Source organism: Ricinus communis, chromosome 8 (genome assembly GCF_019578655.1).
Source record: "Ricinus communis isolate WT05 ecotype wild-type chromosome 8, ASM1957865v1, whole genome shotgun sequence".
NCBI lineage: Eukaryota > Viridiplantae > Streptophyta > Magnoliopsida > Malpighiales > Euphorbiaceae > Ricinus > Ricinus communis.
In genome coordinates this window covers 21,467,330-21,494,450 of record NC_063263.1, presented here as the reverse complement: position 1 = coordinate 21,494,450, position 27,121 = coordinate 21,467,330, and the positions used below count along the sequence as shown (strand labels likewise).

The 27,121-nt window shown below is 28.2% G+C and overlaps 2 protein-coding genes across 3 annotated transcripts; one reads left to right on the top strand and one right to left on the bottom strand.

Annotated features, from left to right (window-relative positions):
• Positions 1-6,085: 6,085 nt before the first annotated feature.
• Positions 6,086-15,402, top strand: LOC8268707 (protein ALTERED PHOSPHATE STARVATION RESPONSE 1). 2 transcript variants are annotated; one of them, XM_002521608.4, is made up of 7 exons: positions 6,086-6,304; positions 6,532-6,583; positions 7,379-8,547; positions 8,980-9,051; positions 10,430-10,644; positions 13,380-13,603; positions 14,338-15,402. In XM_002521608.4, the coding sequence occupies exons 3-7, from the start codon at positions 7,437-7,439 to the stop codon at positions 15,020-15,022; spliced, it is 2,307 nt and encodes a 768-aa protein (XP_002521654.1). In that variant the 5' UTR covers positions 6,086-6,304; positions 6,532-6,583; positions 7,379-7,436; the 3' UTR covers positions 15,023-15,402. The 2 variants fall into 2 exon arrangements, with proteins under 2 accessions (XP_002521654.1, XP_015576307.1); XM_015720821.3 differs by having other exon boundaries at positions 7,368-8,547.
• Positions 15,403-23,583: 8,181 nt separating this feature from the next.
• LOC125370991 (NDR1/HIN1-like protein 13) lies at positions 23,584-26,188 on the bottom strand. The gene is made up of 2 exons (XM_048378597.1): positions 26,031-26,188; positions 23,584-24,612 (listed from the first exon to the last, which is right to left on the bottom strand). Exon 2 carries the CDS (start codon positions 24,586-24,588, stop codon positions 23,758-23,760), a length of 831 nt encoding a protein of 276 aa, XP_048234554.1. The 5' UTR covers positions 24,589-24,612; positions 26,031-26,188; the 3' UTR covers positions 23,584-23,757.
• Between the last annotated feature and the right edge of the window lie 933 nt (positions 26,189-27,121).

Below are 27,121 nucleotides of genomic sequence, written 5' to 3'. Positions count from 1 at the left end.
TCTTATGCTGCACCAACAATTGCAAGTTCAACAAGCAATAGAGGTGGAATAGGAGGGGGCAGAGGTTATGGCAGAGGAGTTAAAAATGGTGGGAGATGTGCTACACCTGTTGGAACCAAGAGAGTCAAGCAATTTGATTGGTTATGGTAATTGTGATTAAATGTAGAGTAGGACATTTACTTTTTTAGGCAAATATTGCATTTGTTATCTTTTTTGCAGACTGTGCCTTTCTTTATAGCAGTTTTTATACTATTTTTTTTAGGCAAATATTGCCTTTAATTTTCACACCTATGAACAGAATGTTTTGAAGGCATATAATGCCTTTATTTTCATTAGAGAATACTCTTCTTAAACACTTGTATGATTTATACTCGTACCATATATGTGCAAGGCATCCAACTTCAAGTTATATGGCCTATGTAAAAATGTTCAATAATCATAATTTAACATTGTCATTTATTTAACATTTTTGTTCAAATTACAATACAAACATTTCAGGCAGCATCATCTGCTTTCTCAAACCAACAGTTAAGCTAAACTCATAGATATTACAATACCAATACCAATAACCACAATCATGAGTAGTAGAATACAAAGCTTTCTCAAACCATATCAGGACACTCTCTTGTAGAATTTTCTTCTCAGAATTAAACTTTTTGCAGTCATCAACAGTTTTCTATAGTCATTAACAGTTTTCTGCAATAACTCAAACTATTCCTTCTTTTCTTCACAGCTACACACTTTCTCAACCATTATTTTCTTCATTACCATCTTCACTTTCATTACCTCTTCTAATGCTTTCCTTTCGGCCTTCAAATAATTCATCACTTCTTTCATATAAAGAAACCATTGCTATATCAGGGTGAAGCCATTGAACTACTGATCGAGCTCGCAATTGAAGCATTACACGACCAAAACAAAAAATGAATTACTTTCAATCAATCTAATACAATACCATTAGCTTCAAACTAGCAGACAAATGTGAATTTGGGGGCATATGAAGCACGAGAATAAGAACAACTAAGGTTAGAGATTAGATATGAATTTGTGAATTAGGGTTAGAGATTGCAGACAATGAGCTTCAATTTAAGATGTCAAAAACGCATTGTTTCTCCTGTCCAAAATGCACCGTTTCTGATTTGGCTTTAAAACGCACCGTTTCTACGTGTTTAATTTACTAGAGCTCCGGTAGCTACGTGGAATAAACTTCACCAGAAATCTCATTTATATATCGATTTGAAAAAATTGATAAGGTCGCGCATGACATTGTTACAATTAAAAACACGTGATTAAATTGAAAAAAATGCCAAAAGTCGAGTTTTCTTTTACAATTAAGCCTTATTATTAATACGAAGGTTTAGTTAAGCAATCTTATGAACCAAACAAACTATTAAAGTGCTTACTCGGATTTTTTTACTCTTATACAAAAAATAGTACATCTAAGATAAATGACACTTGAGTTATCTATATTATATATTAGTTTTTGAGACTTAAATTCTTTTTGATATGTGTACTTATATTTTGATACATAGAATTTTTATTTTAATATTTGTACTTCTTTTTGACACATGAAATTCAAGTTTATATATAATTTTATAATTTTATAATTTATTAATTAATAAATAATATTCATAATTAAACATCAATTCTAATTCTAAAAAATAGTATATTAATTAAATGTTATTATTATATTAACTAATAAATTAGTTTTCTAATTAGATGAAAACTCTAACTCTATCACAAGAAAATAACAAATTATATTTTAATATTATATTAACTAATAAATTATTTTTTAATTAGATAATGATTCTAATTCTAAAAAAATAATATTTTTAATAATATATTAACTAATAAGTTAATTTTTTAATTATATAATAATCTCTAATCTTAAGAAATATAAATTTTAATTATATTAATAATATTAATTTATAGAATACTAGAATCAATTAATAAATATTTTAAAATAATTTTTATTATCGCACTAATAAAATATTTAAAAAATTGAGAAAAATATCTAAAAATATTTAATTTATTGTTATTTTTCAAAATATTGTAAATGAATATTACATATTGAAAATTCTATTAAATTTCATCTATGAATTTGATGTTATAATTAAATAATAACAATGATCATGCAATACATAAGTAAATAACTAGTTATTCTCTAATCACGAGAGCCTGACACGTTGACACTCAGTACGAATCTATTTAAGTTTCATTATCTTCTTCGTTTTTATGTTTATTTTACTTCTTCATTTTTATGTTTATTTTACTTCTTCGTTGTTATGTTTATTTTAGTTCTTGAGAGGGAGAAGGAGATTTCAATTTGGGGTGTAAAAATTTTAACTCATGGAAAAAAATTAAAATTTAATTAATTTTTGCTTTTATTTCTATTATTGCAACAAAAATTTAAATTTGATTAATTTTTCTCTATTTCCTTTAATGATTATTTTTATATAACCAAACACAATAAAATAGATATTTTATCTTTCATTCTCTTTAACTACTTTTTCTTTATTTAAAATACCTTAAATTTCCCTTCTTTCTTTATTGTCATAAATAATGTTAGAACATCTTTAACAATACTTTCTATATATATTTCTATTAAATTATAAATGATTTATTTCTTATTTTAATTTATCTTAAAATATGTGTACAATAATACTTTCTATATTAATTTTTAATTAAGCTTTTATGATCAAATAAAAAAATAAAAAAATAAAGAAAGAGAATGTGACTTAAAAATATAAAATAATATAAAACATACTTAGAAGTTATTTTTTCTCTTTTTAAATTTTAAAAAAGAAAACGTGGCCTTTAAATCATTTTGAAAAAGAATGATGAATTAAAAAGTCTCTTAAAAAAATAATTTTTTAGAATGACTTTGAAGAAACTTATTCAATATTCACTTTTGTCGACTTACTCAAATATAAAGACTTATATAGACTCTCTTTTACACTATTCTTATTACAATACAAACTAGAAAGAAAAAAATATTCCTAAAAGTTAGAAACATATATGGTAAATACGAGAGATATATACTGTTTATGAGATAAATAACAATTCAAATCGTACTTACATCTAAACTAAGTTTATGAACACCTTTAGTTTCATATTTTGTAGTTAATGGTTATAAGGAGATTCTTTTGAGATATTATTTTTAATATTCTTTTAAAAATCTTCTTATTTTTTATATTTATTATAGGATTTGAGTTCCCTTGCTAACCTAAAGATTTTAGCCATAAGTGTCCATAAACACCTCAAACATTTCAGTTTCTCCATATTAGCACATAACTAGTAATGCCGCCCACACATTAACCAAATAGTTTTTATAATATTGATAAAATCAATTTTAGAAACTAAAATTATATTGAAGAAATGCATATTAAATAATTTTTTTATATAATTATAAATCCGTATATAGATAATGAAACTCTAAAATCATCATAAACGTATTTTAAAATTATTATTTTAATCCATTATTCTAAAGAAATTAGAAATTGACATATTTTTAGTAAATAGTAAATAAAAATGTAAGAAAAGAAAAACTAAACTATTAATATTTATAGAAATAAAGTAATATATAGAATAAAATATAAAGAATTTATTAGACTTAAATAAAAATATTTTAGTTTTTACATGCTAATATTTATTAAGATACTTTTATTATAAAAATTATACTCTTTAAAATAAAAAGTATTATTAGAAATGCTTTAATTATTGTATGGACGTGTAATGCCATTGGCTTAGATGAGCTTAAGAGGCCAGTGGATGGTGGAATGCTAAAATACTTTTATATTTTATATGCTGTTAATTTACATTGACAAAATCAATATATGTACATACTAAGATTTGATTTTATTATCAAATTTTGGTCCTCTTAAATTTATTCCTGAATTCACTGTTGCTCATTTGCATATTAAAAGAAAAAAGTGGATTGAATTAGGATTGTAGAGTGTGTTATTGACATTTAACAAAACTGTCAGCTGTATTAGTCAAAGTCATTGAAGATGAATAACAAATGAGTATTTAGTTGTGCAATTATAGTGTTCCAAGCATTTAAATGCTTGAGCTCAAAGAAATGTTGTAGTATTAATGAAACCCACTATGTCTCTTTTTAGTATCAAAATCATAAATAAGTTACTCTTCATACTATACCAACGGTCTTTTTTTTTTAATAAAAAAAACTATAATTATCTATTATTTATACATATGTGGTACAATATTATTTTTTTATTTTATTTTTGTGCGATATAGATGTAATAAATTTTATAATATTTATAGAAGGATAATTTAGTCCAATTTAGCTACCTTTTCATATAATTAAACTTATTGAATGCTTTCTTAATTCAGATAAATTATTAAAAAACGATAGTTAGTATGGAATAAAAGAAATAAAATCAGATAACTTTCTCTTTTCAGTCTTATTCTTTTCTACAAATTTTTACAATAATAAAAGAAAATAGTTAGTGTTTCAATGAAAATATATAAATCCACTAAATGTAGTGTTTGGCTATATTTAGGGGTAATTACGATCTAACTAATTAAACTATTAATCATTTTTAAGAATCTAATTAAATAAATCAGTTTTATAAGTTTATTAATGCTAAACCATTAATATTGGTTAACTAATATTTATAATACGATAAAATAAACTTTTAAATTTTTAGTCATATTATGTTTTAAGATTGTCTTTCAATAATATCTTAGAATTTATTTGTTTAATTGGATAATAAATTAATAATAAGAATAGACTTAATATTTTTAAAATTAAAATTGTTAGATAATTAGAAAATAATTTATCAATTAATATGTTAATAATAATTTTATAAATTAATAAATAACAGATATAACATTACACATAATTAATAATTATAATAAAATATAATAATTACACATCAATAAATTGACATATATTAAAAATTATGCAAATTGTCACACACACACGTACATATATATATATATATATATATATATATATATATATATATATATATATATATATATTATATTTGGATGATTAATAATCATTATTTTTAATTATGTAAGACAAAAAATGAAAATTAAAACCCATTCACTGAGCTTATTTTATTAATTTAGTTTAGTTTAGGACCAATTTATCTCTTTTTTTTTTAAAAATATTTTTATCACAATTAGTTATAAATGCCATTCTAAGCTTGAAAATTTTCACTCAAAATTTATTTTTTCGTTTTGAAATTTGAGATATAAACTTGAGGGTGAACTTAATTTAGAGTATTGTGGCTTGAATTATGGAATAAGATATTTTATTAATTAATGAAAGTAGGGAAAATTACAGAGATGAGCTATAAAGGCAATATCTCAAAAAAAGTAGCCACTTAAACCACAAAAAGGAGATGCTTTCCACATCTTTCTCCCTTAATTGTGTCTGTTTATTCCTCTGCTTTATTGCCTTTTAGCTAAATTCCATTTAATTCTCGCTTTTTTTTTTATGAAATATTTTATAATTGTACATTTATAAAAAGTAATCAGTATAAATAGAAATTCAAGAAAAATATTATTTTTATATGAAAAATTAGATTTCAAATAGTGATCTCCAACTATGAAAAAGAACTAAATTCATAATATATTTTATTCTTTGAAGAAACAGTTATTTAGAGTTAAATTCTGTAAATATTCAATTACCAAATTATTAGCTCAATGGTGGAAAAGAATATTCTATAATTAGTCATAAATCAAAAATCAGATATAAATTCTAGTCATAATTATTTTTATTTCTAAAATAGAATTGTTATAATCATTAATCAATGTACTTATTATAAATTGCTCTTTAATTTATACGGGAAACGAGATTTTTTATCAATTTATAATTATAATATAATAAAAAAGTCAATTAAAAATGACATATTTGGTATTTTTGGATGTAAACTTAAAGAAATTTTAAATCTAATTTTTCTTTTTTCTTAATAGTGTTATAATAAATAATAATAATAATCACAATAATAATAATCAAAGATAGGCAGCGCGTGGGAAAACGGGAGCCGGTGGTTACTTAACGGAGGGGGAGGGGGAGGGGGGGAAGTGAGAGTAGGGCCCACAGTGGAGACAGGAAATGAAAGAGTGCTGTACTCTGCAATGCATTTGTGTCCGTTTTACCTTTTGCATGTTGTTTTTGCATCCATCGGATTCTCTCTCTTCTCTCTTCAATCTATTCACTTTCTTTCTGTTTTCTAACCCTATTTTTATTCTTTCTCTCTCTCTCTCTCTAAACTCTATAGATTCTCATCATCTTGATTATACAGTTTCTTTCACAATTCCTCATCAGGTCACCCAAGCCTTAACTTTCACTTGTTATTTGAACTTTTTTTTTTTGTTTTTCTTTTTCTTTCTATTTTGAGATTGTGATGAATTTGATTCAGTTATTGATAGTTGCTTGCTTCCTGCTGCTGCCCTACTTCTCTTTTTAGTGGTTTTATTAGTGGGTTTCTTTTCTTTCCTGTGATGGTTGTGTTATTCTCTTTTAATCTTGCTGCTTTTTTTTAATTTTTCCAGGTTCCCATATCCTTCTATTATACCACTCTACTGGGTTTTCTTCTTTCTTCAGGTACTTCTTCTTTTTTCTAATTAATCTTTGTTTTGTTCTTTTCTGTTAATTAACTTAGTAAAGTTGAAAATGGGATATGTTCTAGTTTAATTTTACTCTTTTGCTGACTGTTTATGTTGATTGGTTGAAGAGAAAAGTGGGGTTGCTGTCTGTTATGGGTTATGATAATGATGATTTTGCAGCTATCATAATCTGAAGATTTTTTTTTTATATAATAATAATTTTGATACATTAGTAGCAGTAGTAGTAGTGCTTTTGCTTTGGAGCTTGCACACTATGAATATTCATAGAGATTCCCACTCTTTTCTTTTGTGGTTTATCTTCTTTTGAGGCTTGTCTTCTGATATTTGCAACTTTTCAGTTCTTGCTCTGCTTAGACTTTTGTTCATAAATTAAAGTTTCAAGATTTGCTTTCTCCATTCTAGCTTCCCCTTTTGCCTAATATAAACAAGTCTTTTGGTTTAGGGATCTTGAACTTAAGTATGCTCTTTCTCAATGTTTGTCATTTTGTTATGGTTGAATCTTTTCTATTTATATTTATTTCTGCTTGTTTTACGATTTTCCTGTCACTTAAATAACTAACTTTTGCAAGTTTTTCCATTCACAAACTGGGTTTGCTTTGTCTACTTTTTCATTTTTGAACATTGGACTAACTTTAGTTTGTCATAACATTACTGCTGTTTCATTCTTTTTTATGTTTGATTATCTACTTTCTCAATTAATTATACTAGACTTCATTTATATACATTTGTATTGAAGTTCTCTTGATTGTATTAAAAATTAGTTCATTTTCAGGAAGAAATCCATGCCTTCATTTTTCAGTTAGTGGGATATCAAGCGTTCAGATTAGCAAATGGGGGCTGCAAGCTCTAAAATAGAGGAGGATGAGGCTTTGCAGCTCTGTCGTGAAAGAAAGAAATTTGTTAGGCAGGCTCTTGATGGCAGGTGCTCACTAGCTGCAGCACATGTTACATATGTCCAGTCGCTGAGAACCACAGGAACTGCTCTAAGGAAGTTTATTGAGTCTGAAGCTCCAATTGAATCTTCATTGTACACTTCCACTAATGCAACACCAGAGCCTCTCGCTTTAACTGAGAAGTCCCTTTCCCATTTTTCAGTCCCCTCTCCATCTTTATCACACCCTGTGGATGCAACTGAACACCTTTCTCCATCACCATCTCCTCCTGGATCCACTCGGTTTCAGGCAAATCATATGAAATTTAGGGGGTTCTCTTCCAGAAAAGTTGAAGAGAAGCCTCCTATAGTTGTTACAGGGACTGTAACTTCATCCAGTACCCCACAGACAACCACACCTCGTTCCACTGAAAAACCTGAAACATCTCCAGTTGAAGGTTCTTCGGTCCCTCCAGGAACCCCACCATGGGATTTCTTTGGACTTTTTCATCCAATTGACCATCAATTTTCTATGCAAGAAGGGAAGGAGATGAAGCCAGGGCTGGATAATGTTGATGACTTGAGGCGGCTTAGGGAAGAGGAGGGAATTCCTGAGCTGGAAGATGAAGAAGAGAAACATTCATCTCATGCTAGTGAGGACTCTGAGGATTCAGTAGATGAATTCGATGATCCTCCTGCTGATACTTTAGTTCGTAGTTTTGAAAATCTTAATAGGGTACAGGATCATGTTGCAGCTAGTGTATCACCTGCCGTACCTTCTGCTGAAAGTGTAGCTTCAGAAACTGAGTTATTAAATGGGGAAAAAAGTAATTCTCCTGATATGTCACCACTGAGAACTCCAACCTCAACAGTGGCTGTTTCATCTGATGCAAAGAAGACACCTGTAAAAGCAGATCGAACTGCAAATAAGATTTCTCCTAAAGACTTCTTTTCAAGCATAAAAGATATTGAATACCTGTTCATCAAAGCTTCTGGGGCTGGGAAAGAAGTTCCAAGGATGCTTGAAGCAAATAAATTGCATTTCCGCCCAATAGTCCCAGGAAAAGAAAGTATGATCTCAGTCGCTGTCTCTCCCTTACCCCTCTTTGTGTGTGACCATGTGTGAAATTACTGTTCAGCCCTTTGCTTTCTTTAATTCTTTATATTATGATTGTCTTATCATCAGTGTTTGTGATTAGAAGATTCTTTTTTATAAATATCATTTTTCTGGTTATGCTTAGTGCAACCATACTTGATACTTTTGCCTAGAAGTATGAATCATAATATAGTCAAACAACTTCTCGGGTGAGGTTTATTAGTTAATTTGGGATTGAAACTGTGACATGTAACTCATGAAGGGGTTTCACACGCGTTAAAAGATGATGAAGAATATTGAATTTTTGTATGATTAGAAAGGAATTTCTGTTTCATCTCAATGCCATGGGAAATTATATTGAGGTTTCTTCTCCTATATAGCGAGTTATAATTGTCTTTTCTGGCAGATGGATCGGTGGTATCTATATTCTTCAAGGCTTGCTTCTCTTGTGGGGAAGACCCTAGTCAAGTTCAAGAAGGTATACCTCCTTATCTTTGTGCAAAGCTTTTCCTATTGCATGATACAAAACAGTCACATTTAGGTTTTCCAAATGAGCATTGCATTTGGAATGTCGGTGAAAATTGAAATCATGTGGTTGTATGAACTATTGACTGCTTGGATGACTGAGTGATGCATTTCTAATTGATGGACATCTATTGTTCCATAATATATTATTAGACTAGAATGTCAACATAAGTAATTTTTTAATACTGTACAATATTTGGAGCAAGAGTAGATCTTTTTCTCGTTTACTATGTGACTTGACCATTTAGTTGCACACATAAGGACAACTGACAGGAACAAGTAATAAATAATACACTCTAGGCCCATTTGATTATGTATAAGTTGACGAGCAGAGGGGCAATTCTAGTTCCTTAAGATAGTTTAGATGTATGTTCTTTTCTCTTTTTGGGTAACATTTCAGTGCTTCATGGTTGCCCAAAATTACTGGGAATTTTTTTTCTTCTCAAAACTAGACGCTCCTAGGTTTTAAATTAAACCATGACTATCAAGTGCAAATTGTTTTTAGCATTTTAAAACTTAATGAAATTGTATTCCTAAAATAATTATTTTCCTAAAGTACCCATAGGACATGAATAAAAGTATTTTTCGGGGGTTAGTTTATATTCTCATAAAGATTACACAGAAAAGCTAAAAGTAGTTGTTGCATCAATTTCCTCATTCGGATTCCTTAATTTCCTCATCAGTGCAGTGAGCACTGATCAATTGCTTTACCTTATATTTTTGTTAATGCTGTGTGTTTAAATAAGTTTTTAACTTAAGAAGGGCTTTCTGATAGTTATCATTATTTCTGTTGTCAATAGGGTGAAAATTGTTCTTTTAACTAATATAGCCAAACCTCAGAGCCTCAAATATGCTTTCCTTTTGCTATGGTGTAGGATTATTTCACCCCAAAACAACAGGTTATATGGTAGCCTCCACAACAGTCTCACCCCAATGGATTCATCTAAATGTCTCCTATAACTCATTTCACGCAAGGTTGAACTCCAGCATAACACTTATTTAATAGAAATGTTAGTGGTTATGGCAAAGAAATATCTCTGACGTATATGAATAGTTCTTTGAGAAATATGTGGAAAGGGAGAAGGGAGTAAATAATGAAAGTTTTCTGCACATAGATTGATTAAGTTCCTATATATGATATTGTACTTAGGGACATGAAATACAATATAAGTAGCATAGCAAGGTGAAGTAAGACAATTGTACAAACACAGTATGACTGTATACATTAATATTTGAGTCTGAATGCTAGCTTTGTTCCCTTCTTTGCACTTAAGATATGCTTTCTTTCTCTGGCATGATCATATTGCTAATTCTTTCTAATCTTTGCGCAGAGCCCGCACAAAATTCTGTGAAGTACTTGACTTGGCATAGGACAACATCGTCACGATCATCTTCTTCCAGGAATCCTCTTGGATCGAATGCCAATGATGACACAGGGGATCTTACTGGTGATATTTTTGAAAGTTTTTGCATGATCTCTGGCAGTCATGCCTCAACCTTAGATAGGCTATATGCATGGGAGAGGAAACTTTACGATGAAGTAAAGGTATTGCAGTTTCTTATAATCACAAGACTTTCATAATAATTCTTTTTTAAAATCAAATAAAAGCAGAGAGTAATTTTACTTGTTTTGCCTACTTTCCCATATGAAAGGGTAAATAGATAAATAAAATGATATCAGTTCCTTCTAGTTCTTTTGTACTTGCATCTTGTTTATTCTTAAGTAGGATGTTATATACTATGTTCATTTTTCTTGCTTCCTTTCCTTATTAGCTACTTCATTGGTCAAATTACTCATTTCACTTCTAGGTCTTAATCCAATTAAGCAAAGCCAATTAATATCAGGCAGTTTACAAACTAACCATGTGAATTAACCCTGTAGTTCGTCCCTTATCTTATTATCCTTAGGATGGATGTATATCAATACATCTCTGCTACTTCGTATTTATGCAGGTGGGTGGGATGTTGTTGCTTCTCTACTTGGTTTTCCCTTACTGGGGTTGTTTGAGCTGTTACTTGTCAGTTTATTCTCATGGCATAGGAACTGCAACCTGAATGTTTATTTTCAATTTTAATAATAGAAGACTTTGAAAACAGGTATAATAGGATAAACTACTAGAAGTAATGAAGATGAAATGAGCAATACTGGACTTTACTATGAAAGTAGGCGTAAACTTAGTAAAGGAAAAAGATCCATGCAGCTGGTTTCCATCAGATTGCAGTAAAGGATTTGGCTAAGTTGCTTTTGGAGAAAGAATTGCTCCGACTCAATTTATTCTTGTTGTTCAATGGTCTATCCAAGTCCCAAAGAGAGCTGAGACCTTTCCCCCTTGGTTATTATAGTGCTGACGTCTATGCTGCTTATAACAAAACAAAAGAAAATTCTGGTGACATCCATTTTAACCTAAATTCCAGTTAGGACTAATAAGTAATAAATAAGTTATTAAAATTATAAACATGTTTAAATGGTATAAAAAAGAAAGAAGAATTGCTTCACTGCCTGGAGAGAAATATCTTTACCTTTTCAATCAACAATAACCCTACCAAATGCTGCCTGCTTACAAATACATGATGCTTGTGTTGATGTTTCTTTTTTAGGATTTATCTTGTCTATCCATGATTCTTAAATGGGTTTAAAGGAGGTGTGCACCTGTAATGGATTTTGTCCTAGTTTAGTAGTGGATGTTGATTGATTGTACTTGGTTTTGCATGGTGTAGCAGGAGGTTAAAAAAGGATAGTCTTATGGCATTGGTTGAGGTGTAATCACCAGATCTGGGGAGAGAGAACATCATTTTTGGGGGTTACGATGAGTCTTTTGCTCATGTGGTCGTTCTATCTGTGAATGAAAATAAGAACTCGGGAGTGAGAATAATGTAGCTAAAATCCAGATTAGAAATTTGAATTTGGGCCTAACTTTTCTTTTCTTGGCTGGTTGGAGGAATTTCAGTCAAAGATTACAAAATTCGATAGAGGTACTTCACAACAAAATTTCAAAAGTTGGGGTGTTGCCAAAGAGGAAAGAAGAAGTATGCAAATGAAAATAGCTATTAATTAGAGAGAAATTAGTCCTTTTTATTTATTGCAAAGGAATTAACAATTTCTGAAATCATTCACCAACCTAGAACTAATATTCAAATAGTTTAGAACTTAATAGTAAGTTCATTTTGACCATGATTTTAAATCTATTTGAACTGTTGAAGGATGGGTTTATAGAAGTGTTTGTAGATGCATACATGGAAATCTTTTTGTACCATAATTTGAAATATCTTGATTTATGATTTTGTTAAAATTAATTAAGTTCATTTTTAATCTTACATATATTATGTATTACAGATTGCATTTCTCTTTTTTATATACTAATTAGCCTAGTTTTACTGAATATTTTCAGGATGATCAAGGATGACCTCTTTAAACATGCAAAATTTATAACTTTGTTTTCTTTTTTAAGCTTTTAACTCATTTTATTTAATGCCCAAATTGCAAAAACATCACAAGGATGATATCTTAGTGCTTGGAAGTAGGATATAGTTTTCTCTATATGTGAACTGATAACAAATGGCATTCTAGTGCCCAAGGCTTCCAGCTTCATGGGGGTCAGAGGAAAGTTGTTTACTGTAGATAATGTTTTGATTAGTTGAGCAATTGCTAGCTAAAATATGTATTTCTGAAGTTCTAAGAACTTTGTGATAAAGTTATACTGACCTTGTTTTAGTTGATTTAAAGTTTGGTTTGTGTGCGAGCTTTCAAACAACTTATATTTTGAGTATTAAAATTGCATTAAGGTATCATTGAAATAATTCTCAAAATATGCAATTACTCGTCAATATTCGTACTATTATGACTTATTCCTATAACCGGCAATGATTATGTATATTTTGCTTGGAGCATCAACAATGTTCTTGTTCTATTTTTAATTTTTGCTTAATCTACTGAGTGCTGGCTTGAGCAGGTCCAACTTGTAGCACATTATTCCTTCACTTGACCATTATTTAAGCTCATATATTGTAGAAAGACCAAAATTCATATGGCAGTGGCCATCAGCACATTAAACTTATTTTTCCCTGTAATGCTGTATTTTCTGAAGTAGGAAATGGTATCATGTTAATGCTACTTTGAATTTATATTCAGTGTTTAAAAATGCACCTGTATATCACATCTTTAGATAGTTAAATCAATCTAGATGCACTGACATTACTGTGCAGCTCAATTAGAATCAATTCTATTTGATGTACAAATTTCCCTTCACTTGCTATTATATTTAGATATCTTCTGAATTTCAGACTAGTGAGATTGTCAGAAAGGAGTATGACAGTAAGCGTGCAATCCTTAGGCAACTGGAATCAAAAGGAGAACATAGCAGCAAAATTGATAAAACCCGAGCTGTCGTCAAGGATCTACATTCGAGGATCAGAGTTGCAATTCACAGAATCGATTCCATATCAAAAAGGATTGAGGAATTGCGGGACAAAGAGCTTCAACCGCAGCTTGAGGAATTAATCGATGGGTATTTGCCTCTTATCTTTTCTAATTCAAGCTTCAACTGCAATTTGGGCGTGCCATTTAGCATCAATCTCAGATACACAATGTGCAACTTCGTTTTGCTAAGAGACATTTGATGCCCGTATATTGATGAAATCAATATTCATAGGGACTGCTATAAATAAGATGATGCGTCTTGCATGTCTGCGCTAAGTATGAAAATGTCATCAAGCTAGTTTAGTGCAATATCTGCCAGTTATAAAGCCTAAAATAAACACACTGAATTGAGATAAAATGGACCATTCCAAAATAAACTTTAGATGAATTTTAGCTAGAGTGATTGATCTTGCCATGCTATGAAAAAATGTCAAATCCTTGGAAGCTTTTGTAGTACTGGTTGGCCAGGAGAGTCACTTATTTCATACCCTCCATGAAACCTTTAGTTGTATTTTCTTTTAAATATCCAGATTAGATGCACATTTATGGGCTGAATAAGATTTTTAGGCATGAATCCTTTTTGAGCTAGTGTGTGTTAAGTCTTAAATCTTCCCAAACCAAAAACTGGACCTTTGTGTCACTGATCTAATCAATTATTTTATCGGTGGTGAGCTTTATTCTTATCTGTAATTGAGCTATCCAAGTATAGCAGTTAGTTTGGTGGAGTTGGCTTCCACGGGCTGTCATTTCTTTTGAAGGCTTGTTTGTTTTTATGTTCATAACTTCCAGAATTGATTTCTTAAAAATTCTACCAAATGGCAGGTTAAGTCGGATGTGGGAAGTGATGTTTGAATGTCACAGGCTTCAGTTCCACATCATCTCGATAGCATACAACAGCAGGAGTGCCAAAATCTCTATACAGTCAGATTCCCATCGGGAGATTGCCATCCATCTTGAAAATGAACTTTACTCGCTGTCATCATGTTTTACCAAGTGGATTGGTGCACAGAAGTCTTATTTGCAGGCTATAAACGATTGGCTTTTTAAATGTGTTTTCTTTCCGCAAAAAACAACGAAGAAAAAGAGAAAACAAACTTCCCCTTCATTGACTTTGAGAAGAAATGGGCCTCCAATATATGTCACTTGCGGTGTTTGGTTGGAGAAGCTCAAAGCATTGCCTGCAAAGGATGTTGTGGAGGCTATAAAGGGTTTGGCTGCAGAAACAGCTCACCTTCTACCCCACCAAGAAAAGAATCAAGGAAAGAGTGCAAACCCAGCATCGTGGAAGGCCGAAAATGGCAGTGACTCGGGAATTAATATGCTGAGAGACGAAGCTTCAGATGATTGTATTTCAGGATTTGACCGGTTTCGATCAAGCTTGGAGGGATTTCTTGGTCAGTTGAATAATTTTTCAGAGGGTTCTGTGACAATGTATGCAGAACTTCAGAAGGCGATCCGGGATGCTAAGAATCCACAGCCCCAACCCCCTCTCCAACCACAAGTTTAATTCAAAAAGAGAATTGGGTACAAAGAAAGAGGAGGAATTACACTGGTTTTCAGCTGTGATTTAAACTACTGTATGCAGGATTGGTGTATAGGATACATGGAAACCATTTATGGCAAAAAAATGAAATAAAGCACATAAAAAATCGTAATGGAGAGGTCATAAAAAGGGGGTGGCTTTGTAGTCTATGAAGGTGTCATCACCGGGTTGCTGCTGGTGGTGATAAATAGAGTTACTATCCAGTGTAGCAGCGCCTGTATAGTTTTTCCTGTCCTCTTTCCTGTTTTTTTTTTTTTTTTCAGAAACTATAGGAACTCAAAATCATATCCCACCCCTGTTTTTCCACAATCTTGAATACGTAGTTCATTACAATTTAAAGTTCATTTCTCCCTGTTTATTTTTCTTTATCTCTGCTTTATGTGTATAATCTCAGTGGGTCATTCATTTGGTAATACAGAATTATACAGTAAACAGGCTGACATGAATAAATAATATAGTGCTAAGAATTTAAGCATTGCCTCATATTTCAGTCACCCCAAACAATCCCTAGTGTGAATTTCCTCCTAGCAAAAAAGAAGGGAGACCTCGAACCTGCTACGATAGTTTAGTGGCTGGTTAGTTGGGTGTTATGCCCCAGGCGGTTCAAAACCTATTTGTTTTTTGTTTAAGAAAAAAAAAACCTGTCTTCCAAATGTTCTTTTTCTTTGTTTTTCCTCATTGTTTTCCTTGTCATTGTATAATGAAAGGGATAATATTTAGTATTATAACCTAGTTTCAATTTACTATTTGCAATTGATTAGGTAATAGTAGCTCAAACAAGTCATTTGTGTGAAAATCAACCACCTTATTGGTATATAATATATATCGTCATTTTATAATCTTTCAAGAGATTACACGTCAATTTCTTTCATATTTTACTTAAGTGATATATTATTCTTCTGACTATTAAAGTCTAATATAGTTTCTAACGTGGCATTATTATGTTATCTATCCTTAAAATACTTTTTATTCTATCCTCTCTATCAGCCAACTCTCGTTAAAAATTGAAGCGCAATCCTGATATAGTGAAAGAGGAGAATTTAAGATAGTTTTTAAGCAAAACTCTAGCGAGTATTTTCTTTTCTTTTTCTTTTTTTTTTTGTTCCTCATTAAAATTTCATCTTTTTATTTTATTTTAATTAGTCTAAATAAATAAATAATAGGTATTTTTAAGAAGTTTTATGGTTCCCATTATTGGGTATTGATTTCTGATTCTATAAGAGTTTTATAGTTATTTACTATGAGGGTGTTAAGAGTTCTCTCTCTATGGGAATGGTGAAAAAAAAAAAAGAGATTGATCCGATATTCAAATAATCAAATTCATTAAAAGACATCTATAAAATTAAACTACAATTTGTGCCATCGAGTGAAGCGTTTCTTCTTACAGAATTGTGATTTACAGCTCTGTCAATATGAATAGTGAATGTTAAGAGTAAATTTCTTTGCATGTATTTCTTGATGTTTGATATTATTATTTTTATCTTTTATATCAAGCTGTACTTGTTAATTCTCATTAATGGAATATCTATATTTCTTCTAAAAAAGAATAAGAGAGTATTAATTAGATAATCAAAAAAATAAAAAAGTAGAATTTAGAACCAAACTATAACTAAGTTTAAAATCTTGAAGAAATTTTACCGCACACGATTTTTTGAAATTTTTTTACAGTAAAAAAAGAATTGTTTATGGTGTTTCTTATTTTAAATTTTTTATTTATATGCTTTGTTTTAGAATTTCATCAAAGAAAAGATAATAAAAGTATACCTACAAGATACTCAAAGGATATTTTTTAAAAGAATTTGTATTATTGTGAATTTAGTTTTTATTTTATATCTTCTTTATTTTTTTTAGAATTTTGTCAGAAAAAATATACTAAAAGTGTATCTAAAAGATACCGAAAGAAAAAGATACTAAAAATATACATACAAAATACCGAAATAATATTATTTTTAATTTGTATTATTGTGAATTCAGTTTTTATTTTATATCTTTTTAACTTTTAGTTAGGAAAAAAACTATTATGAGTATACTTAAAAGATATTGAAAGTCTATTTATTTTAACTTATATTATTATGAATTTATCTTGTAGAATTTTATCCGAAAAGAGGTACTAAAAGCACATATAAGATACTCTAAAGATATTATTTTAACTTGTATTATTGTGAAATCAGTCAAACGAGATAGATTTATCATTTTTATTTTATATCTTTATATTTGGTATTCGTGAATTGAATGATATTATATGTTTTGTTATAGCAACTAGTGTGTTTTATTGCTATGAAGATGTGTGTTTCAAAAATATACTATAATATATAAAAAAATACCAAATATAGTTTAAAATACATGAAGATATAATTAAAATAAAATTTAAAAATATATATTTAAAAATAATAAAAATACACTAAAATGATACCAATAAAATATTAAAAGAATTCTATAATGCAGTTCCAAAAAAGACCTTACAAATAAAAAATTTTAAAAAGAAAATTGGAAGAAGAATTTCGAAAAAAAAATCATAAGAAAATTAATCGTAAAAACAATTATCGCGCACTATCTTGTAATTCTATAAAAGTCCCTAAGAACTTTGGTGACTTTGGGGTGCAACTTACCCAAATTAAAACACTTATGATCCGTTTGGTACATAAGATTGTTTAAGTAAACCATAATATTAGTAAATAATATTATGTTTAGTATATATATAATAAAGTCGGACTTAACAATCTCAATGGCTTAGCTAATCTATGAGATAAATTTTATTTAAAACCAAGTCTCCTGTATCTGTATCTTTAGTAAGCCATATCCGGTGGGATTACCAATCTATAATTTGATAAAATTTTGATCCCTAAAATAGTCTTGAGTTTTTATTTTATTTCTCTAAAATAACCTTAATTTTTTAATTTATTTCACAATTGCCTATGCTTACATCGTAATACCCTAAAGCAAAAAATATTAGTTCAAGACAAAATCTGATGTAGACTATATAAACAAATTTAAAAGACATTTTGAGAGAAAGAAAAAGAGAAAAAGTAAGAGATACAAGTTTTATACATAAGGCAAATGATGATTACTATAACAATTTATTTATCTAGTTAAACGATCCTACCAAATGTAGGATTGTAAAAATAAAATTAATTAATTATATGAATTAACATACTTGTACCAAAAAATGTTTAATATAAGCAATCCTGTGGCTTAACTAAGCCTAGGATTAACTCTAATCTTAAAAATTATGAATCCGTGAACCAAACAGACTAAGGCCTTTATTGGGTTGTGAGATTGTAAAAACCATAGATTTTAGGGATTCTTTCATAAATAAAGAGCCAAAAATATCATTTTTACTCTCGACAAATCTCTCTTTCAAAAATATTGCTAGTTAAGCTTTTATTTCAAAAATACTGTATAAAACATTTTAGCTTGCACATGTAGTGTTAGGAGCATGATTTTTAGACTAAATGATATTCAAATGAAAGAAGAATTTACAAAAGATCCTTTAATTTATTTAAATATTTTAATTAAGACTCTAAACTAACTTTTTTTGCAATACTATTTCTAAAGAAGTAATTTTTTTATGCGTAAATAATGCATGCGACTTCTAATATTTTATTAATTTAATATTCTACTATCTATAAATTACATATACACTGATAAATATATATATATATATATATATATATATATATTTATTTATTTATTTATTAACCTTTGATTTTTTTCTTTAGGTTTAAAAAGCATATAGTATAATAGAAGTGTTTTCATTATTGTGGAATAAGAAGCCTTTGTATTTTAATACTGATATAAGTGAGATTTTGTCACTTTTATAATGACTGTACAAGATAATTATATTGGTAAAATTTTATAGAGATAACAAAAAATGATAAATTATAATATTTTATATGAAAGTATATACAAAATAGTATATTTTATAAAAAAAATAGAGTATGTTTTGAAAAATATTATAGATCATAAATAATAAGTTACAACTTGACTTTATATCATGTTGAATTTATTAAGAATATAATTTATTTTACATATATATAATTTATATTTAAAATAATTGGAAAACAATCATAATTTTTTTAATAAATGTACAGTAAGAGGTATATGTTAAGTGTATATTAGTATATGTTAATCAAAATTCAAATTCATTCAACATATTTTAATTTCAATTTTTTTCAATAGCGATAAATATAATATCAATATCTATTCAATATAGTGAAATATATTCAACTTAATTTAATATATATACTTTATATCTTTAAGACAATATAAGAAAAAAATTACAGTAAATGATATACATTTTACAGATTTGTATATATGTTTTGCATATATTTGGCATACAATTAGTATATGATTTATTTTACATATATTCAAATTATGTTTTAATTTATTTTAAATGTACAGTAAAATATATACATTAAATATATATATTTATAATATATATTATATGTTAGCATTTTGGTATCTAGTTAGTATGAATTTCACATATTTTGGTATCTAATTGGTATATATTTAGTATATATTTGTTTATGAAGTGCGAGATTCTTAATTTTTCTTACTTTCTTATTATATAATTTATATAATATATAAATATAATTCACATACAACTCTTACATCATTAAAAAAATTTAAAATAAAAAAAATAAATCTTAAGATATTATACATGCTAATTACACAAAGAAGGAGATGGTAGACTATTTGTCAAAATGCAGGTCTTTGTTACATGACAATGATATAAATTAATGATTAAATGGTATAAAAAAATTTCAACTATAACACTTTTATCAGAAATAATAGTAGTTAAAAATTATTTAGAAGAGCATAATAATAATAATAATAATCTATAATATATATAAAAGTATGAAAGGAGGGAGAGATTTTTTAACTAACTAAAATACCCTTATTAATTTTATATTAATTCTATATGTAATTAATTTAATTTTCTTAATCCTAATAGAATTAATTAGTGATTAATCTTTTTCTTATTCTAAAAGCACGAAAAAAGGAAAGAATTTATGAATTGGAATTAATAAATAACTACTAATCTCTATGTAATCAATTTTTAATATTTTAATCTAATGAAATTAGTTTATATTAGTCTAATTTAATCGTAATTCTCTAATAATTTCATATACATACCTCATCCTATAAGAATTTGATGAATTACTATGTGATATATATACCTATGATGGAGTTCAAATACAACAATAACTTTTTACAAAAATGGAAGACAAAAAAAAGAGAAAGACACTTTCAATTTTATTTTATTGATCTATCAATTCACGTGTTCATTATTATTATTATAGTATTTTATTAGTAGGATTATTTACCATCTAATATTATAGTATTTTATTAGTAGGATTATTTACCATCTAATATATATTAATTTATTAAATAATTTTATATTATAGTTTTATAATAATAATTTGGACGTGTAACACGTGTAACAAGCAATATTAGTAATAATAATTATAACAAAGTAATTTAAAATTTTAATGAATCAAAATGATATAATTGAATAAGTAATGGATTTAATTTAATATTTAAGATGAGTGAGAAGAAAATAATTAATTAATGAGTAAGTAAAGTTAGTATTATAAGGAATAGCATATAAGTATTATGAAGAAGGAATAATTAGTAAGAAAAATTTATGAAAATTATGAAAATGAAAACAAAAAATTAAAAAGACCAAGTAGTTATCTGTGAAAAAAAAAAAGAAACAAGAGAGGAGTGACAACAATAATAAAAATGATATAAAATTCAAAATCAGTAGAAATGAAATATTATAAAGTAGAAATAAAAAAAATACAGTAAAAATAATATTTTTAAAAAAATATAATATTTTATATAACTTTCTCTAGATTTTATTAAAATTCATAAATTTAGAAATTTTATCAGCCAGATTAAACATAAAAATTATAAATTGATAGTTTAATTTTTTTAAATTAATAAAAAAATTAGAATGATATAAATTTATGAGAGATAATATTATAATAAAAGATATTATAACAATACATTGTTGTTTTAAAATAATAGGTTTTAAAATTTTCCATCAGATTAAAATTTTAAAAAGAAAAATTTTAAAAGGTGATGAATATTTTAAGACTTATAGATTTAGATTTTCTTTACTTGCCGAATAATAAATTTAAATTAAGCATATAAATTTATAAAATTTTCCATTTAAAGTTTTACAATCCAAACAACTCAAAGAGAAAATGAAAAGGAAATGCAAAACCTAAAAAGAAGAAACCTAAAGCAATTGCCACTAATTTCGGTAACCACAAAGTCTTAGCTTCTAACCTAATCTTGAAAAGATATATCAAAATTCAAAAAGCATGCCCACATTTAATAGGTAGTTATTGAGCATACACTGAGCAGGCAGCCATGTGTAAGTTGTATTCTTTTATTATTATTATTATTATTTTAAATCTCTTAAGATGCACATTTACATATAACAATGCTAGAGTTTTGACTTTACCATACATTTTTGCAATATTTTCTCTGAACACCCAAAATTTATCCACTATGTTTATCATATAGTCCTCTTTTTCTATGGTAGTTGCTTATTTTTATTAATAATTTACTGAAGAAAAACTTATAGTTGATCTCAACTATGCTATTCAATTTTTATAGTTTTTTTTTACTCGTAAAAAAAAGGAGGCAATTGGTAGTACAACTCCTATCAGACATAATAATATAAATATATAGAGCTATAGTTAGCTTGGACCGGATCTAATCCATCGTCTCAATATCAATTTTAGAGTCGAATAGAAGAGACCCAAATAAAATAAAAATGCTCTGAGTTCTAAAAATGATATCCTTAAAAAACTGTCTTCTAAAATTTGACTTGAATTGCTTGATAAAAGCCATTTCCACCATAGATTATTTCTTATGCATCTCAGGGAAAGTAACAATGTATTTCTTTTCCTTACAGAATATTTCTTTTTAGAAGAAAAACAAAGAATGGACTCTAACTGTGCAAGAGATTAATTAAATTCCAAATCTCTTTTATCATGAAAAGAATACTCTGATCACAAAATTATTAATCAAACAGTTATGCATGCGTATACAATTGGAGAAATATCAGAATTGCTCATGTTTTTTTTTTTTATTATTATTTTGTTAAATTATAAAAATATAGTTTTTTCCTTTTTCTTTTTAAATTTACGGGTTTTTGTTAATTTTAATCTCTTCAGTTATTTTATAAAACAATTGATAATAATTAAAAAATAACAGAAAATAATTAAGAAACAATTGAAAAACAATCATAAATCTAAAAGAATTGAAACAACTGTATTTTTTAAAAATAAATACTTACACCATAAAAATGATATTTTATTGATTTTAATATATTTCTAAAACTAGCCTATGGTGGCAGGTGGATTAGGTATTTATACAATTGATTTCCATAACTCCACCCTAATTAATTTTTATCAATTGCTTGTGAAGATCAAGTCTCTGTAGTTGAATTTTTCTTTTCTCTGGCTTTTATATGTCTACTTTACATAAATATTTTATCATCCCTAAAATAATGTCTGATATCATGACAAGAGAACAACACTGTGGAATGATTATTATTAATATACATTACTACATCCTTCTCTACCAAACCTTGAATTAGTCCCAGATTTTGCTTAATGAATGACAAATGGTTGCCCTAGTGCCCCAATTTAATTTTTTTCTTTTTTCAGAAACCTTATATTTTGGCAAGTTTGTTGGTCTTTTAAACAAATAAAATAAAAATATTAATGGAAGGAGTAATCCTATATAACCAACTTTTTATCTATCTAATATGGTATATAATATTTTTATATAATTGTGTTTTATTATTTTTAAGAAACAATTTTGAAAAAATATTAAATATTAATTTAAAATTAAAAAATAATTTTGAAAAACAAGTATTAAATATCATATTAAATGGACAAAAAAAGTGGGACAAAAAATGGGATATTTAACATTTTTTTTAATGAAAACCTTAAGTCTCCAATATATATTTATGACAAATGGAGGTAGAGTTGCAAGAATTTGAGATATATCCCATTGGATATTATGTGATTCTGATTTAAAATTTCAACAATGCATAACATATATGAAGAATGCTTCTTTGTTGTTTGTTGCTTCTTTGGCATATTTGAAGAATGCTTCAAATCCCTTTTGCACCAATTTTGAATTTGTCAAATTTTAAATAAGTAATCTAAATATATGGCAACATTTGTATATAAAAGTTTCATCTATAAATTAATCATGGTATTTGATGGATGACTTATATAATTTTCTTTTTAATTTGGTGTGATTTAGATTTTTTTTTCTTTATTTTGTGAGTAAATTATAGGAAAGGAAATTCCTTCAATGATTACATCTCACCCACAAATAACATTCTAAGAATGAGAACATATGTATAAAATTTATACTAATAAATAAATAAACAAACAAACAAGAATCAATGTAACATGATATCACTAATCCCACCAGCATCAAACCCACAAATCAAATCATATCATATTAGATAATAATAAAATAAATAAATATAAATGAATCAGATGTGTATATCATATTATATACTGCAAATCTTTTGTCCTTTTAATCTATAACATGTTTCCCACTTCTAAAATCAGTCTCATTAAAAAAACAAAATAACAAAAGCAAAGTATATTCCCTCTCCACCCACCAAAAATTCCCTAACTTTACATCCAAACACTCCCTTACCACAGTTCAACACCATAATCGCAGTCCTTGGACACAATTTTAGCACTCGTCGTTAACTCGTCCACCGCTACATCACAGTCAACTTTAACAGTAATCGTCCAAGTCTTAACAGACCCAACTTTTATCTTCACTGGAGCTCTCAAGTTCAGCTTAAACGGCACCGCTTTCTTCTTTTCACCTTCAACTAAAGCCTTGTGAACAGCACTCGTTAATTCAACGCCGTCACTTTTTAACACCGTCTTAAACACCGTCACGTTATTAGTACCCTGATAAAACACAGGCAGCTGACCGTTACATAATCTATTATCCTGGTAATGAACATCAATGGAACTGCCTGTCCTGTAATAGAACCCTAACTTGTCATTAGGATTTTCAGCTCTAACAGTGACGTCAAATTCCGGCGAGAGTGGTTCTGATGACGTAAGATTAAACCCTTTAATGGAAACCTTATCAATAGAATACTTAGGTGCTTCTGGTCTAAAAACTAGGTATAAAACACCAGCAGCAATGCCCGCAAGGAGAATGAGAGTAACGAGGAGGCCAAGGGACCAGCAGAGGCAGCAACGACAGGTGCTACGGCGGGGCTTACGGCGAGAGAGTTGTTGGTAGCGTTTGGCGTTTTCGGGTGGCGGAACGCGGTAGACTTGGTCTTTGGGGATTTGGATAACGTAGGTACCAGCTGCAGGTGGTGGCGGAATAGGTTTTTCAAGCAACGGGGCTGCTGGTTTGACAGGTGAGTGTTGGTGGTCTGGTGAGGAATGTGGTGATGGCTTGAATTCTGCTGATGATTGTGGTGAGTCGTCGCGTGGGTGGACTCGATCTGCCATTGTTGAGAAGAAAAACTATGTAATCTGTAAAAGGAAATGGAATTAGAATATGTTTGAAACAGAGACTGACAGAGAGAAAGAGAGACAGAGAGAGACTTGAGTTCTACACTCGGAAGCCGAGGGTTTATGTATAAGTTCCTTATAGTGTATGAAACCGCGTAAGAGCAAATTTTTAGAATTTATTTAATTTTGTTGCTTATTTCATTTTTTTTTATATCTGCCTTTTTATTTATTATGAAAACGACTCCCTACTTTCTATTATACTCAAATAAAAAATAATTAAAAGAATTAACATTTATTTACTAATAATATTTTTTAATAATTAAAAATTATAACCTCGAGTTCGGAAAATAACTCAAAAATAAAACTTCATAGAAGGAAAGCAAATCCAAATTTTAGTTATCATATATGCATCATTCTTAGAGGATATGCTTTCCATGTAAAGGAATTGAATGTGTAATCCAAATTAAGGAGTCGAGCATCTGATTTTGTAATTTACTATTTGATGTTATTAATTTAGTATCAAGTAGTGGTAGAAAATGAAATATAAATAGAATATTTTGAAAAAATAAGCGTGTTGTGAGAGCAAGAAAATAAGGTGATGTTGATATGGAAATAATGACAGCTACGACCAAGTAAGCAACACAAATTTGTTTGTTCTTTGGTAAAACGACAAGCAAATGAGGTCATTTTATACTTTTAGTCTATCTTATGTTATGGCTTTAGCAATTTAATTGGCTCCTATTAACCTTTAACTGGATTTTGGTTGTTTTCTCTAACTTTTATTTCTTCTTATTTAAAAAAAAAAAGATGACAAAGAAACAAGAAGGAAGAAGCTAAATTGATCAAAATAAGACTGATAATGTCTTCAAAGATTATATAGAAGAGATCTACAGAAAAGCTCTTTAGTTAAATGGTATGTATCCTCTCAAACAAATAAAGGGTTGGTGAGGAGGACAACGATAATGCAAAGCACGTCCTTAATCATCAAAAGTGGTACCACTAATTACTTTGAAACAGATTTAGTGACGAATTCACAATTGAGTTATTGGAAACTTTTGCTTAATTAATCTTTAATGATTCGAATTTTGTAAGTGATATTCATGATAAGTACCAAAAAAGAACTTTCTTTTTGTACTTGTAAATAGGAGCAATTCAAGACCATGAATGTGCCACTGTAAGAAAAGTTAATAAAAAAAAGGAGAGAAACTAGGTAAGTAAATTTGGTTAATATCAGGAATTATTATAACTATGTCTAAAATGTAATTCAATCGATACTAAAATCATCCCAAAATTAACAAAAACAAAAATTGATACTTTTTAATTTATATCACTTAGCAACTATTAAGAAAAGAGAGGGACAACAATAGAGTTTTAGCATTTAGCAAACCCTATATATGTGAAACTCACAAATTAATAAGGGATTGAGAGCCAATACATACCTAAAATCAGCAAAGGCCAAATGTTGCTGTACAAATAAGTTGGAAACTCTCCCAAAATAATGAGAAAGCCTCTCTACAATTGTTTCTCTAGTTTCTTCACAAAATGGCAAGAGATCAAAGAGAGGTTTGGTGGGTGAGTTGAGAAAGTCTCTTCTGAGACAGTGTGTGTATAAATATATAAAGAATAGAGAAGAAAAGTGTGGAATAAGTAATTACAATAATATTTGAATGGCATACAGTTCACAATTTGTTGTCATTAGAATGGGATAATGAAAATACACTTTTTGATATTTGGGTACCTTGAGAAGGGGAAGCAGTAAAAAATGAACCCCCCCATCCATTACCTTTTCTTTTTCAGGGGGCATGTCTTTAATTAATAATAAACATTCATTCATGCATATCTTCAATTTTGTTCTTGGAGTTGCCACCCACTCCAAAAATTGACTTTATTACCCTTTTGCTTTGGTCATGCTTCACTTATTAGTTTTGATTTTTTTTTTCTTATTATCTGTCAATTCTATCATTTCCTTTTGTTGCTCACACCATTCATCCTATGTTTTATTTAAATTGATAAAGTTAGAAACACATTTGAGCATTTAATATTAAATCTAATTTACTTATATACTATATTTAAATATATAAATAACGCTAAAACTTAAAAAATTTAAAAATAAAACTTATTAAGATAATTGAATAGATGAAATTTTTAGTTAATTTTAATTTTAAATTTATTATTTTATTTTATTATCATTTTTATTTTATTTTAAAACTTTAATAGTAATTCAAAATAATATGTTCTAAAATTTCTTATATAAGCTAACTGAATAGTTATTTTTTCTTTCTTCATAACCTATATTTTATAAAAATCAGATTTTAATAATCAATTCCCACACCGAATCCAATTCCTAACTTTTGTTTGCAATTACAACGTTAAAAATACTAGTTTAATAAAGATAATATAATTAATTAATTAATAATTTAGTATACTGATTTAGTATTTAATTATGTTAATAAATTATTAAAATAAAAATAATATCAATATTAATAGAAAAATGTATGAAATAATAAATTAATTAAGATAATATTTAATA

Excerpts from the sequence above, each read along its gene's own strand:
- LOC8268707 (XM_002521608.4), top strand. The coding sequence starts at position 7,437 with ATGGGGGCTGCAAGCTCTAAAATAGAGGAGGATGAGGCTTTGCAGCTC. Across the intron at positions 9,052-10,429 it reads CCCTAGTCAAGTTCAAGAAG|AGCCCGCACAAAATTCTGTG; the intron begins GTATACCTCCTT and ends ATCTTTGCGCAG. Across the intron at positions 13,604-14,337 it reads CTTGAGGAATTAATCGATGG|GTTAAGTCGGATGTGGGAAG; the intron begins GTATTTGCCTCT and ends ACCAAATGGCAG.
- LOC125370991 (XM_048378597.1), bottom strand. The coding sequence starts at position 24,588 with ATGGCAGATCGAGTCCACCCACGCGACGACTCACCACAATCATCAGCA.